This window comes from Denticeps clupeoides, chromosome 4 (assembly GCF_900700375.1).
Source record: "Denticeps clupeoides chromosome 4, fDenClu1.1, whole genome shotgun sequence".
Taxonomy (NCBI): domain Eukaryota; kingdom Metazoa; phylum Chordata; class Actinopteri; order Clupeiformes; family Denticipitidae; genus Denticeps; species Denticeps clupeoides.
In genome coordinates, this window is record NC_041710.1 from 16,394,855 (window position 1) to 16,407,518 (window position 12,664).

Below are 12,664 nucleotides of genomic sequence, written 5' to 3' on the forward strand. Positions count from 1 at the left end.
TGAATGCGAGTGCACCATTTGTCTTTGGGGAAGTCTACATCGTCTAAATGCCAATTCGGTTAAATTGATTTCTTTATTTAATGTGAGTGAAGTTGATAATTGCAAAATGTGTTAATTTAATTTTAAACCGCAAAATTCCATTTTAATTCATAGTTGTATATTGTTGCGTATAGAACCTTTTTTTTTTTTTTTTGCTTTTTTTTGGCTTGTCTGTTTCTTTCTCTTAAAAAAAAAAAAGACTCAACCTTTCGCCCGTACAACTTCATTTCCCAGCATGCTTTTCCACCGGAAAACGCTTTAAACGACGTCATTGGGTAGCTTAGCTTCTGAAGTTTGTTTTGTCATCGGGAAAGGTAATTTTGTGTATCCACATTTTGAATACGTTTTAGCAACGTTCATTGTATATTTTATGTAGCTTACAGCTATGTTGTTTTTAGAACGTGTGTTATGTTAGCTTATGTTTTGCGATATTCACTGAAATGTTGCTTGCTAATATACAACCCGGTGGCCCTTTGAACCATCTATTCTTATGCGGTGACCGATTGAGTGGCTTTTGTCCTTAGACCCCCGTATTTTATATTGAAACAATATTATTGTTGATTAAAAAGGGCATGGAAGTAATTTTTTTATCAGTCGTTGTTTTGAGCATTAGGTGAACCTATTTTATATCGCATGTTGCCTGACCGCAAGAAATATCTGGTTATGGTTATTATACTGCCGAGAATATACGTGATCTCCCCTTTTTTTTTTTTTTTTTTTTTTTTTAGGATTTAAAGGGTTCCTATTATGGAGTCTAAAGGAAAGGGGCCCAGTTGGTCGAACGAAGCTAGGCGTGGGCAGAATCAGCCCCCACGCAAAGATGCCTACGCCAAGCTGCTCAGCCAGCACCAGAGCAGTAGGTTCAGGTCTTACTTAGAACAGTTCGCCCAACAGAACGTCCTGCCAGATCTGAACAGTGTCTCTAACAAGGGGTGTGGCTCCAAATATAGGAAACGTGGTCCCATTGTAATGGATAAGTTTGATTTGATAGGTCAAGAGTCACCTCTGCACTCTGAAATGAGAGGGGAAATTGGGGATAGAGACAGAGATGTGTACAGTCTTACCAAACATGGACAGTTTGGGACTGTCACCCAGACAAATAACCATAAGGAGGATTTAGCATTAGATGAAAAAAGCCCAAAGAAGCATAAGAAGAAGCAGATGCTCAAAGATCCTGGGTCAGGAGAAAGCACAGGCAGCAAAGTTGACAAAGCTGCAAAGAGTGAATCACAGCACTCAGAGAACCACATTGATGTGAGGTGTGGGCTAGAAGGTGTAAATAAGAGATCAAGAAAAAAAAGTGGTGCAAAAGAAAAGAACTCTGCTGATCCCCCCCTTGTGCAAAACAAAGGCCACCAGCCTCAGGGTAAAGATATACTTTGTCATAAATACATTTATCTGGATTCTGAAATATTGAGGTTTTTTTTTACTTTGCTTGTTTACTGTTTAAACACAGCTTCCCCTGCAGATAGAGTGAAAAAGAATAGAGGTGGAAGGCAATCAAAAAAGGCAATGTTTGAGGAGTACATGTCTCTACAGGATGTGTCTGCTGGCCTCAAAAGAGGAGAACTAATTCAGGTAAAAGGTCTGAATGATCTGAAATCATAATCTAGGATCCACAGCAGCAACGCTTAATGTATTTTAATGTGCATTTGACATTTCAGGGTTCTTTGAGAATCAACCCAAAAAAATACCACGAGGCATTTATTCCATCTCCTGTGAGTAGAAGGCAAATTTAGTTTTTGGGTAGCATCATGTCAAATTTGACTTCTGTTATGTTGCATTACAGGATGGCTTGGCAGATATTTTTCTCGACGGAATTGTGGCCCGTAACAGGGCGCTCAATGGGGATATTGTGGTGGTGAAGGTTCTGCCTCAGCATCAGTGGAGGGTAATTTTTCTTAATTCTTAATGTAAGGGATCATCCTTACATATATAATTAATTAAACATTTCCAATTCTGGGTTCAAATTAATGTGTAGAAAACAGGATAAAAGCCAATATAATCATTGGATTTCAGTGTTTTTCTGAAATGTAGCAGTTCATCTTTACGTGACTTGTTGAGGCAAGCAGTTTGTAAGTGCCAGTTCTTTTTTTTTTTTTTTTTTTTTTTCTTTCTTCTTCTCTATCATAAAAAAATTTAGTTTACCATGGTGTTTTATCATTAGACAGCTCCGCTGTGTCTCTGTTTCTTCTTGCCCCCTCCAGATTTTTTTGGGAGTCCTCATTCATACTTTCATAACTGACTTGGATTTGCAGAGTCATGAATGTTTGGGATTGACTTCAGCCTCTTGTGCCAAACCACAGTCATGATAATCAGATTATAAATAGTATTTTTTATTTTTTTTTTGGCAGAATTATGTGACATTTTGTTTGAATGAGTAATTAATGTTTTATGGTCCATACCCGAGGCCCTTATGAACAGGTTTATTGATTTTAGTGCAAGAACATGTGAGGTGCTCTAAGGCAGGTGACTTCACTCCATAAGCAATCGGTGGAGTTTCTGAAAAAAAATTAGATAGTAATCAAAGAGGATGGATTTTCAGAAAATGCAGTCTTCCTGAATAGATTTCCTTGCATCAAATGACCAGCTGTGCCTGGAATGGAATAGAATCATTGCGACAAGAAAGTCTGTTTCTGGTCATTTGCTTACTTTAATTACCTTTCCTTTTTAAGATGTTCTAAAATGTGATCTAATGTTTGAAACCCAGAATCAGATGACTGCCTATTTGTGACTGAGTACTACAGTTAATGTTAATTACTACTGTAATTGCCCTTCCTGAGCTGTTTGTATTGATTTAATCTGTGTAGGTGGTGAAATCTGAGCCAGACAGTGAAGAATCACCTGAGACACAATGTGTAGCTGGGAACACTAAGTGTGAAAACAAGAAAGCAGCGACCTCTTCCAGTCCTGATGTAATTGTGGAAGCTCACTACAACGATGAGAGTGAGGGTCCCAATGAAGCAGTGGTCCAAAGAGTACAGAACATAAGCCTGCAAGACAAAGGTCTGACTTTTTTTTTTTTTTTTACTCAATTTTGGGACACTATTTCTATTTTGTGACAACTTAAAGCAAATACTCTGTTTATTATTCTTAGGCTTGTTTTGGATATAACGTAATAATTCAACCAGAATGGCACATCACCTCATCTTTAAAAGATCTATGATATTTAGATGTGACCTTTGGTTCGGGGTTTTTTAAATATGCGTCATTGCGAAAAAATGAGCAGCACACCCCTTGAAGTGTAGTATATCTGAGACTATTTGAGATATGGACACTTAAAGCAGGATATCGAGGATTCTAAAACAGATTGAAGTCATTGACAGATTTTTTTTCTAGTTTGCTAGGATTGTACTACCCCAGTGAATGAGCTATTCTCTACAATATGCAAAGCAGTGGCGACTCATTCTTGGTGTCCCTAAGTAGCCTTTGTTTGGATGATAGATATTCGCCTGTGCATTTCACATTGCTTCATTGGAATAAACGTACATACACCACCTCAATTTGTTACTGTGGGGCAAAGAAGTATTTGGCAGCGACCGATTGTGCAAGTTGTCCCACTTAAAAAGATTAGAGGTCTGTAAATTTCATCATAGGTACACTTACATTCACATTTACATTTACAGCATTTATCAGACGCCCTTATCCAGAGCAACTTACAATCAGTAGTTACAGAGACAGTTTCCCTGGAGCAGTTTAGGGTTAAGTGTCTTGCTCAGGGACACAATGGTAGTAAGTGGGATTTGTACCTGGGTCTTCTGGTTCATGGGAGAGTGTGTTACCCACTAGGTTACCACCACCACTTAAACTATGTGCGATGTAAAAAATGTAAATGTAAAAAAATCCCAGGAAATCATGTTGTATGATTCATAAAGAATTAAAGTGGGACAGCTTGCACAATCTATGCTGCCACTGATTGTGTGGTTTTTATATATGTGATCTTTCTACTTATTAATTAACTAATTAATTAATTTACATCTTGCCTATATGTACTGTAATATTAAAGTAAGAGAATTGATCATGCTACAGTTTTGGCTACATTGACTTCTACATTCATGTTTACTAGTTTTCTTATTTTATAATTTGGCTTTATTTTTAAATAACCCCAGCTTCGTCAAAAAATGAAGACACCCCTACTGCCCTCCCTACAGAGAAGGTTCTTCAAAGGACAGCAAAGGTAAGAATTCTGTTTGAATTACTAAGTCAAATTATTAGACATTCAGTGAACGGTAGCAATTCTGTGCCATTTACCTTTCAACAGCAAAGGTTCATTGAATAGGGTCTTCAGTTTTACAGTGTAACCAACAGCCAGTGCACCTGACAGTACTTATGGCTTGATGTTGTAGGTGGTATACATCATAGAGCAGAAGCACTCACGGGCAGCGTCAGGGTTCATCAAATTTCTTCCAGACAAGAACTTTGCCATGTTTGCTCCAGTGGACCACCGGATTCCACGAGTAAATGTGCCTTTGGTGGACTGTCCTGCTAATTTTGATTTGCGTCCTGGCGATTACGCCAATACCCTGTTCATCTGCCGGATCACTCACTGGCCTGCTGATAACACTTTTGCTGAAGGGTATGTGAAGACTACATATCTTTCAGTGTTATTTCAATTAAAAGCATTACTGCAAGTTTAGTTGGCACAACACTGATTACATGCATCAAAATGCCATTTAATTGCCTCTATTTTGCATATACCTTTGTGTAATTATTTGCACAAATGTGTATTTGTAGGCGATTGGCAAAGACACTGGGCCAGGCCGGAGAGATCGAACCAGAGACTGAGGGTATCCTAATTGAGTATGATGTGGACTTCTCAGAGTTTTCTGATCAGGCTCTGGCATGTTTGCCCCAGGCTCTCCCCTGGAGCATCCCACCAGAGGAGCTCTCCAAGAGGCGGGACCTGAGGTGATGCTTTGGGAACTATTCCATTTTGCAATCTAAATGGCAGTGGAAGGTTCAAGATTCAAAGAGCAAGTGATGTGAGACTGTTTCTCTTAGGGAATTGTGACTTTGTCCTTTGTTACCTGCAGGAAAGAATGCATCTTCACAATTGACCCAACCACTGCCCGAGATTTAGATGATGCCTTGTCGTGCAAACTACTGCCTGATGGTACGAGTTGAAAGTGGAACACAAAGTATACATCTGTTATTGTGGCACTAATGAAAACAAACATTGAACATTTTGTGCTATTATACAAAATTTTGTACTACTTTACTGACCTTCAATGTAGTCTAAATTTCATTTTGTATTTTGACAATAGCCGGGTTAAGCATTTCTTTTTTTTTTTTTCTTTAAATACACACAGGGAACTTTGAAGTTGGTGTTCATATTGCGGATGTTAGTTTCTTTGTGGAACCTGGAAATGCACTGGATTTCATCGCCAGTCGAAGAGCCACAAGTGTCTACCTGGTCCAAAAGGTATTTATTTATTTCTGTATGTTTATTTTAAAAAGAAAAAAAATACTTTTAACTGCAATTAACTGCTGTTTTCTGGAACGTACTGGTGTGCAAATTATGAATTTACAAATTATGAAGATGAATATGCACTTTTTTTATATTCAGAATCATTTATCAATGACAAAGTTAGTTTATTTCACTTCATTTTCATCTGTCTGGGGCTCCTGGTTTTTCAAGGATTTTTCAAGGTCAAGGAGAACCTGTCACAACAGTTCATGCTGTGTGTATGTTCCTCACACTCACTCAACAGCACCTGCCTACCCTAAAAATGCATTGTTCTTTTCCTGTGTTTCTGTCCCTGCCTGCGCACATCAATGCCACAAGCATAGCGCACGTTCCTCCTGCCCACGAGAGCTCCGGCACACAAGCACATTCAGCCTTGTTTTGCATTCTCATTCTTTGTTATTTTCATTTCCTCTGGGAGAAGCTGCTCATAAATAATACTTTTTTTTTCTATATATAGCTGCCGATTTATCATCTGTGACTGAGAACATTCTGAGGTCTCTTTATGTACAAAATAAAGGCTCTTCTAAATTGGGTTGCTGGGGTACAGTATCTTGTGTGCTTAAAACAGTTAACCAAAGCAGTGAAAATGGCTTTAGAATAAAGGTTAAATAAGAAATGGAGAGACATCAGATGGGAAGCATGGGTTCAGTGGAGTTTAATGCATTTCTTTAATTATATACATTCAATAATAAGCCACAATATTAACACCACTGATGGGTGAAGTGAATAATACTGATTGTCTTTTTATGATTTCTTGGTTGTTTTGAAATTATTGGACGATTGAGAATCTAAAAAGATCTTACCTGAACGGGTCATGTGGGGTGTGGTTTGTACATACAAATTCTATTCTAAGGAAGGACCACTACTGTGTGGGGATGGAAGGCGAGCCATCCTGGTCTGAGCCCACAAAAGTGTTTCTGTAGCACAACATATGATAGAACCTATGGTCATGATGGAAACTGGTAGATAACTGTCAATTTATGAAGTGAAGATTATTTACAATGTTCATCTATGTCATAATGATACAATCTTTCATTGCGTGTTTGTTTTAAGCCACCAGCAAGAACTGCTGCTTTTGAAATGCAACACTTCAGTGCAAATTCAACACTCCCCAATTTGTAGGTCTCAGACAAAATTAATTTGTTCTTAAAGGTCAGGCTATGGCTTTTTTTGTCAGACCTACTACATGCTCTGCCAGTGTAGGCACAGGAAATGCAAGGCTTAAAGTGACCCCATGCATAGTTAACTCTGTTCCGCTTTAGGAGAGTGCCATCACAAGCTTCCCTGTAGGCATTTACACAGCTATGCCATACCTGCCCTGAGTACAGTTGATCTTAAGGAAAAAAGTGACAGATTAGGTGAAAGTGAAGTGATTTTCATTGTGATACACTGCAGCATTGTGCTTTGCTCAGTGGCACCTTGGCAGATCGGGATTCGAACCAGCAACCTTCTGATTACAGGGCTGCTTCCTTAACTGCTAGGCCACCACTGCCCCCACAAAGTACCTTCAAAATAAATAAAGATGCTTGCAGTGGTTGTGATCTTGTATCTGTAGTGTCTCATGAAGTCATGCTTGATATGTGTCCAGGTGATCCCGATGTTGCCTCGCCTGCTTTGTGAAGAGCTGTGCAGTTTGAACCCGCTGACGGACCGACTGACCATTTCTGTTATTTGGAATCTTACTCCTGAAGGAAAGGTACAATGTTAACGTTTTTTCCCTAAATTTGTTAATTTTATTAGTTGTTGCTGCAGAAAGTTGTAATGTTTGTATAAAAGAGTATTTATATCTGTAAAGGGTGACTGAGTCTTGCATTAAATTGAAATGCAAACAATGTTACCATAGCAGTGAGAATTTCTGAGGCGGCCTTCTGTTTTCCTGTTGTTCATTGTCAGATTCTGAGTGAGTGGTTTGGTCGTTCTGTGATCCGCTCCTGCGTGAAGCTGAGCTACGACCATGCTCAGAGCATGATTGAAGCTCCAGACAAGCTCTTCACCGCCAATGAGCTCCCGCCCTGTGCCCCAGAACACCCCATTGATGAGATCCACCAAGCCGTACTTAATCTGCACGCCATTGCCAAATGCCTGCGGGCCCAGCGGTTTGAAGGCGGTGCACTACGACTTGACCAGGTTGGTTGGAGAACCTCTTTTGATAAAGCTTGTTCCGGTGAAGAACATAAGCAACAGATAAAAACAAAGAAACTCCTATAGCTCTGACTGGATCTACTGTTGCTTGTACTATCTAAGCACTCATTAATATGTTTAATTGCATGTAATTTCTTCAATACATGCCATGTAGTAGGAACAAGTCATTCCAGTAAGTGGTTTTTACTTGCTCAGGCCTGATACGGCATTTCTCAGAAAAAGACAAATTGTCAACTTTTCTCTTCATCAGAAGCCTTGCATCCCTCATTTTTCCATTACATAATGACTGTCATTGCCTGGCAGTGGTATCAACATGGCAGCATGGTTTGGCAGCCTGTCTGAGATGATTGATCTCTTTGGGTGGTGTTCCCTTTGGGTGTCGTGTGGTGCCGCTGTGGGCCAGTTGCTCTCCACCCATACACATGTCTGCTTTCATCGGCCTGTCTACCTGCCTTTACTCTGCTTATGACAGATGGGCACTGTCTGCCTAATTATCCCTTCTGATGGTAATTAAATGATTGTGCCGTGGGTTGAGTGTTTTTGCTGCCTCATGTGATCATGATATTTTGTGTGTGTTTTTTTTGTTCTTTACTCTTTAGATGAAGCTTTCCTTCACTCTAGATCATGAGACTGGCATGCCCCAAGGGTGTTATGTCTATCAATACAGGGACAGTAACAAGTAAGTGAAAATTAAGCTGATTTACTGCTATTAAAACTGTTCTCAGGGGTGCTGTACATTTTGTTTCACCTTCTCTAGTCAGTTTTGCTTCAGATTGAGAAATGTACATATGATTAATGATAATATTAATTGGCATGACTGACATTTTTGGCACTTTGACCCACAGACTGGTAGAGGAATTCATGCTGCTGGCCAACATGTCTGCTGCTCACCAGATCTACCGGACATTTCCAGAACTGGCCCTACTGCGTCGCCACCCTCCGCCACAGGCCAAGATGGTGGACACCCTGCAGGAATTATGTGATCAAATGGGTCTGAATATTGATCTGTCCTCTGCAGGTGCACTTCATGTGAGTCTCAGAGCTGCTGAACACTGAAATGGGCTCATCATTTTAATTAAATATAATAATCATAGGGTCAGTTCCCCTTTCATGGATTAAGGCTAGTCCTAGACTAAAAGATCTTCAGCAAAGTTCTTGATGAGTCTAGAACTATGTTTAACAGGAAACTGACCCATAATCATGCTTTATAATCACAAATTTATGTTTACAGAGGAGCCTGAATGAGACTCTGGGCAATGACCAGTACTCCAGTGCCAGGAAAGAAGTTCTCACCAACATGTGCTCCAGGCCAATGCAGGTTGGAGCAAGACCATTACTTCTCCTCAACAGCACTTACGAGCCATGACAGAGCACTCAAACCACCAGGTTTCATTTTGAGCTGCTAGATTTTTGAGCACAGATAATAATTTACAGTCAGTGTATGCTGCCATTGCTGACTGTCAGACAAGATTTCTGACTTATGCAGGTGTATCTAAACAATGAAGAATACAGAAATGTGGAATTGTTGGTTAAACTTCAGCTATTACTCTGAATAAATAATTTGTAGTTGCACATACAGTGCAATAATTTGTAGTTGCACATACAGTAATGTTAGGTTAGGAGAATATGCTCGTTTTTAGAGTTGAGTTGTATGTATTGCATTAACCCTGTTTCAATTCATTTGTTTTAAGATGGCTCTTTATTTCTGCTCTGGGGCATTGAAGAATGAGACACTCTTTCGCCACTATGCCCTGAATGTGCCAATGTACACCCACTTCACCTCTCCCATCAGACGCTATGCAGACGTTATTGTACATAGGCTGCTAGCAGCTTCACTGCGTGAGTTTAATTTCCAATTCTGTTTCATTAAACGGTGTGTGAGGTGTGCATGTTACGTATGTCAGAGGTTTTATTAAGTTTGTGCATACCCTTTTGCGTGTGTGTTTTGATTCACATAGGCTGTGGACCTCACATAAAGATCACCACTGAGGACATTCAGAATCAGGCCTCCCACTGTAATGACAGAAAGACTGCGTCAAAGAGGGTACAGGAGTTGAGCTCTGAGCTCTTTTTCAGTGTCTTTGTCAAGGTAATAGCACAAACACACACTCTTATTCATCTTGTTCATACAGAGAGCGTGGTTTTAATCCAGTCCATACAGTGTTTGACTAGTTGCTGGTTTGTTTAGGAGTCCGGTCCTTTGGACTCTGAGGCAATGGTGATGGGAATGCTTGACCAGTCCTTTGATGTGTTGGTGCTGCGGTATGGCGTACAGAAGAGAATCTACTGTAATGTAAGTACAGTTCCTGTTTATCTACCTGTAATATGTGAATTTCACTACTTTCCATTAGTGATGTAAAAATTGCATTTTGTGTCAGTCCCTTGAGGGCCTTCAGAGCTTTGAGTACAAGAAGGTGGGCAAATGTCCAGAAATGACACTCCTGTGGACTCCGGATGACACAGAAAAACCTTGTATTCGGCAGGTAATTACATGTAATATACTGAACATTTTTAATATTGCAGATTGTTATATACTTTTGGGTGTGTGAGACTGGTTCTGGAGCCTGTCACATTAATGCTGATGTGCTCTTTTTAAAATACATGCCCATGTACCTGTGTTGTCTGTTGTGTAAATATGTAAATGGTTTCTTTTTATTTTATGTAGAAGTTTGCATTAGAGCAATTGTTAAATTGTACACTATTCTGTGCTTGTTTCTTGCTCTGGGATTTAGGCAACCCTAGTACATACAGAATAGTAGGTGTTTTTAAGAATGCAGGGGAGACGTGCCTTCATGCTTGAAAAAAATTTCAAACGAATAGTCCATTTGTAAAATTGGTTTGCTAGACATTGATTGAAATTAATTAGGGTACTGACAACAGGTCACTAATTTATGTTGCTTTTGAATAAGTGTATTTAGTCAAATGCAGAAAAATGGGAGAGCAGGAGGCTGTGTATTGAAGCGACTATTTATTTATTTATTTATCTATTCCATCTTAAATAACCCATTCTAATAATCATGTACTGTTTAATATTTAGCTAGACTTAGAGATGTCACTTTTGCAAATATACAGGGCTGGTTGCATTCAGGCGCCACGCAGGCTCTCCGGTGTACCGAAGTGGCTGCGAAATAAATAAATAATGAATGAAAATCAGGTCTGCCCAATAATCAGACATTAGATCTGAGAGGCACAGCTCAGAGCGCAGCTTTCACCACGCCAACAATAGGTCTGCCTGCCAGTAAGCCAATCAGAGATAGGGAGGGGTGAACCTTTGATCTTGGCCAAACACATCGATACAGATCCTGCAGTTTTTTGATGTGACTGAAACGATATGAGATGCAAGGTAAATGCTTGTCATGTGACTATAACTATAAGAAATGTATGTATTTTTGTTGATTATTAAAAAAATAAGACTTTACAAAATTATAACTATATGGAACAAATCTGTATTATTCTTGAGTCTATAAGATAACAATAATATCCTTGTTCTAAATTATGATTACCTTGTTTTTTTGTTTTAATTATGAAATGGGTTTGACTAAAATAATTTAGTTTTTGTCTTTTCTACTAGGTATTTGTACTATATTTGAATGGGTTACTAATAAAAGACACTAAAATACTTTTTCATTGACAAAAACTAGACTACAACAGTCATGGGAAATTCTGACTAAAATGCTGAAACTTGAGTAGATTAAAACGAGTATGTAAGTGAGTAATAAAACCCTCACATAAAAAAGGCTCAGGAATCCCCCCCCCACCCAATATCAGCTCTGTATATAAATATAACTGTGTCTCTGCTATGTATGCTTGTCTAATATAAAGTTCTACCTTATCCAGGATCTTTCCATATTCAGCCTGGTGGAGGTGCAGCTGAAATCTGATAAAGCTCCTCTGAAATACAGCGCGGTGTTGAAGAGACCTTAGGGATGGCGACATAAACATCTTGCTATTGTTCACTTTCAGGCACCCTCAGAACTGGATTTGACCCATACATGTATTGAACCCACACATGCAATAAGGCATTTAGAAAAGTTTTAGTATTACTGTAAGTAGAACATTGTGTTTTGTTGAACAGATCATAGTCTCATACAACTGACCTGCTGCTTTATTATGTTCTATTGATGTACCAATTGTCCTCTATATTATTTTATTTTTTGGCTCACTGCTTCATAGATATAACTGATTTCATCAGTTTTATTTTAAATAATTTTCTGTATGAAATTGTTTATTTTATTATTTGATTCTTATAATTGTACACGTGCCTTAAATATTTTATAGTTTTAATGATTTATTAAGCAGTGTGGGTGCATTTTAGTGATTGTCATTGTTTTTACTTTTTGTCTAAGCACAGACATTTATATGCTACCAGAAGTGAGCGTATTAAGTATTGTCACTAAAAGCATGTAATTGTGTAAATCTCCAGAGTTCTAAGGAAGATAACCAAAAGTTGACACAATAGCTTTACCAAAATTTACTCTGCTCATGTCAGTTTATGTGCTTTTATGAAATATTATGTGAAATGTGCACTTTTGTTATATGCTGCTTGTAGCAATGTAATGGGTGCAAGATTGGAGACTATAAAAGAAACTGCACATTCTGAAGAAATGGATTGTATGTGCCATGGACTGAATTAAAATCTGAGGCAGAAGGCAATTTCCGTTTGTGTCCAGAACTGTCATTCAGATCAATCAGAATCAGAAAACTTCATTAATCCTGAAGGAAATTGCTTAAATTTTCTTATCTGGCGCCAATTAAATTTGTCTGTGTTCTTTCACCATTAAATGTGATTGGTAACATCCCTGAAGTTGAACTTTATTTAAAGAGAAAGCTACAACAACTATTTAATAAAGTTGGTTGTGTATTAATAATTTTTTCTAAAATTGGAACTGGTATGCAGTTCTGAAAAGAAGAAATTTAGGGTATTTAGGTCTAATGAACTTTGTTTTTGTTGTGTATATATGTTTTTTTTAATGGTGATAAAACATTCATTTGAAAGGGGAGGAAACGGGAGGAAAG

At 38.6% G+C, this 12,664-nt stretch overlaps 1 protein-coding gene across 2 annotated transcripts; it reads left to right on the forward strand.

The window, feature by feature from the left end:
• The first annotated feature begins 286 nt into the window (after positions 1-286).
• Positions 287-12,425, forward strand: dis3l2 (DIS3 like 3'-5' exoribonuclease 2). 2 transcript variants are annotated; one of them, XM_028976489.1, is made up of 21 exons: positions 287-353; positions 768-1,405; positions 1,496-1,617; positions 1,704-1,757; positions 1,829-1,930; positions 2,850-3,045; positions 4,149-4,216; positions 4,386-4,615; positions 4,774-4,947; positions 5,073-5,152; positions 5,349-5,461; positions 7,095-7,202; positions 7,400-7,633; positions 8,248-8,327; positions 8,494-8,677; positions 8,880-8,966; positions 9,340-9,487; positions 9,607-9,737; positions 9,837-9,941; positions 10,027-10,131; positions 11,486-12,425. In XM_028976489.1, exons 2-21 carry the CDS (start codon positions 787-789, stop codon positions 11,570-11,572), a joined length of 3,027 nt encoding a protein of 1,008 aa, XP_028832322.1. In that variant the 5' UTR covers positions 287-353; positions 768-786; the 3' UTR covers positions 11,573-12,425. The 2 variants fall into 2 exon arrangements, with proteins under 2 accessions (XP_028832322.1, XP_028832323.1); XM_028976490.1 differs by having other exon boundaries at positions 768-895.
• The last annotated feature ends 239 nt before the right edge of the window (positions 12,426-12,664 follow it).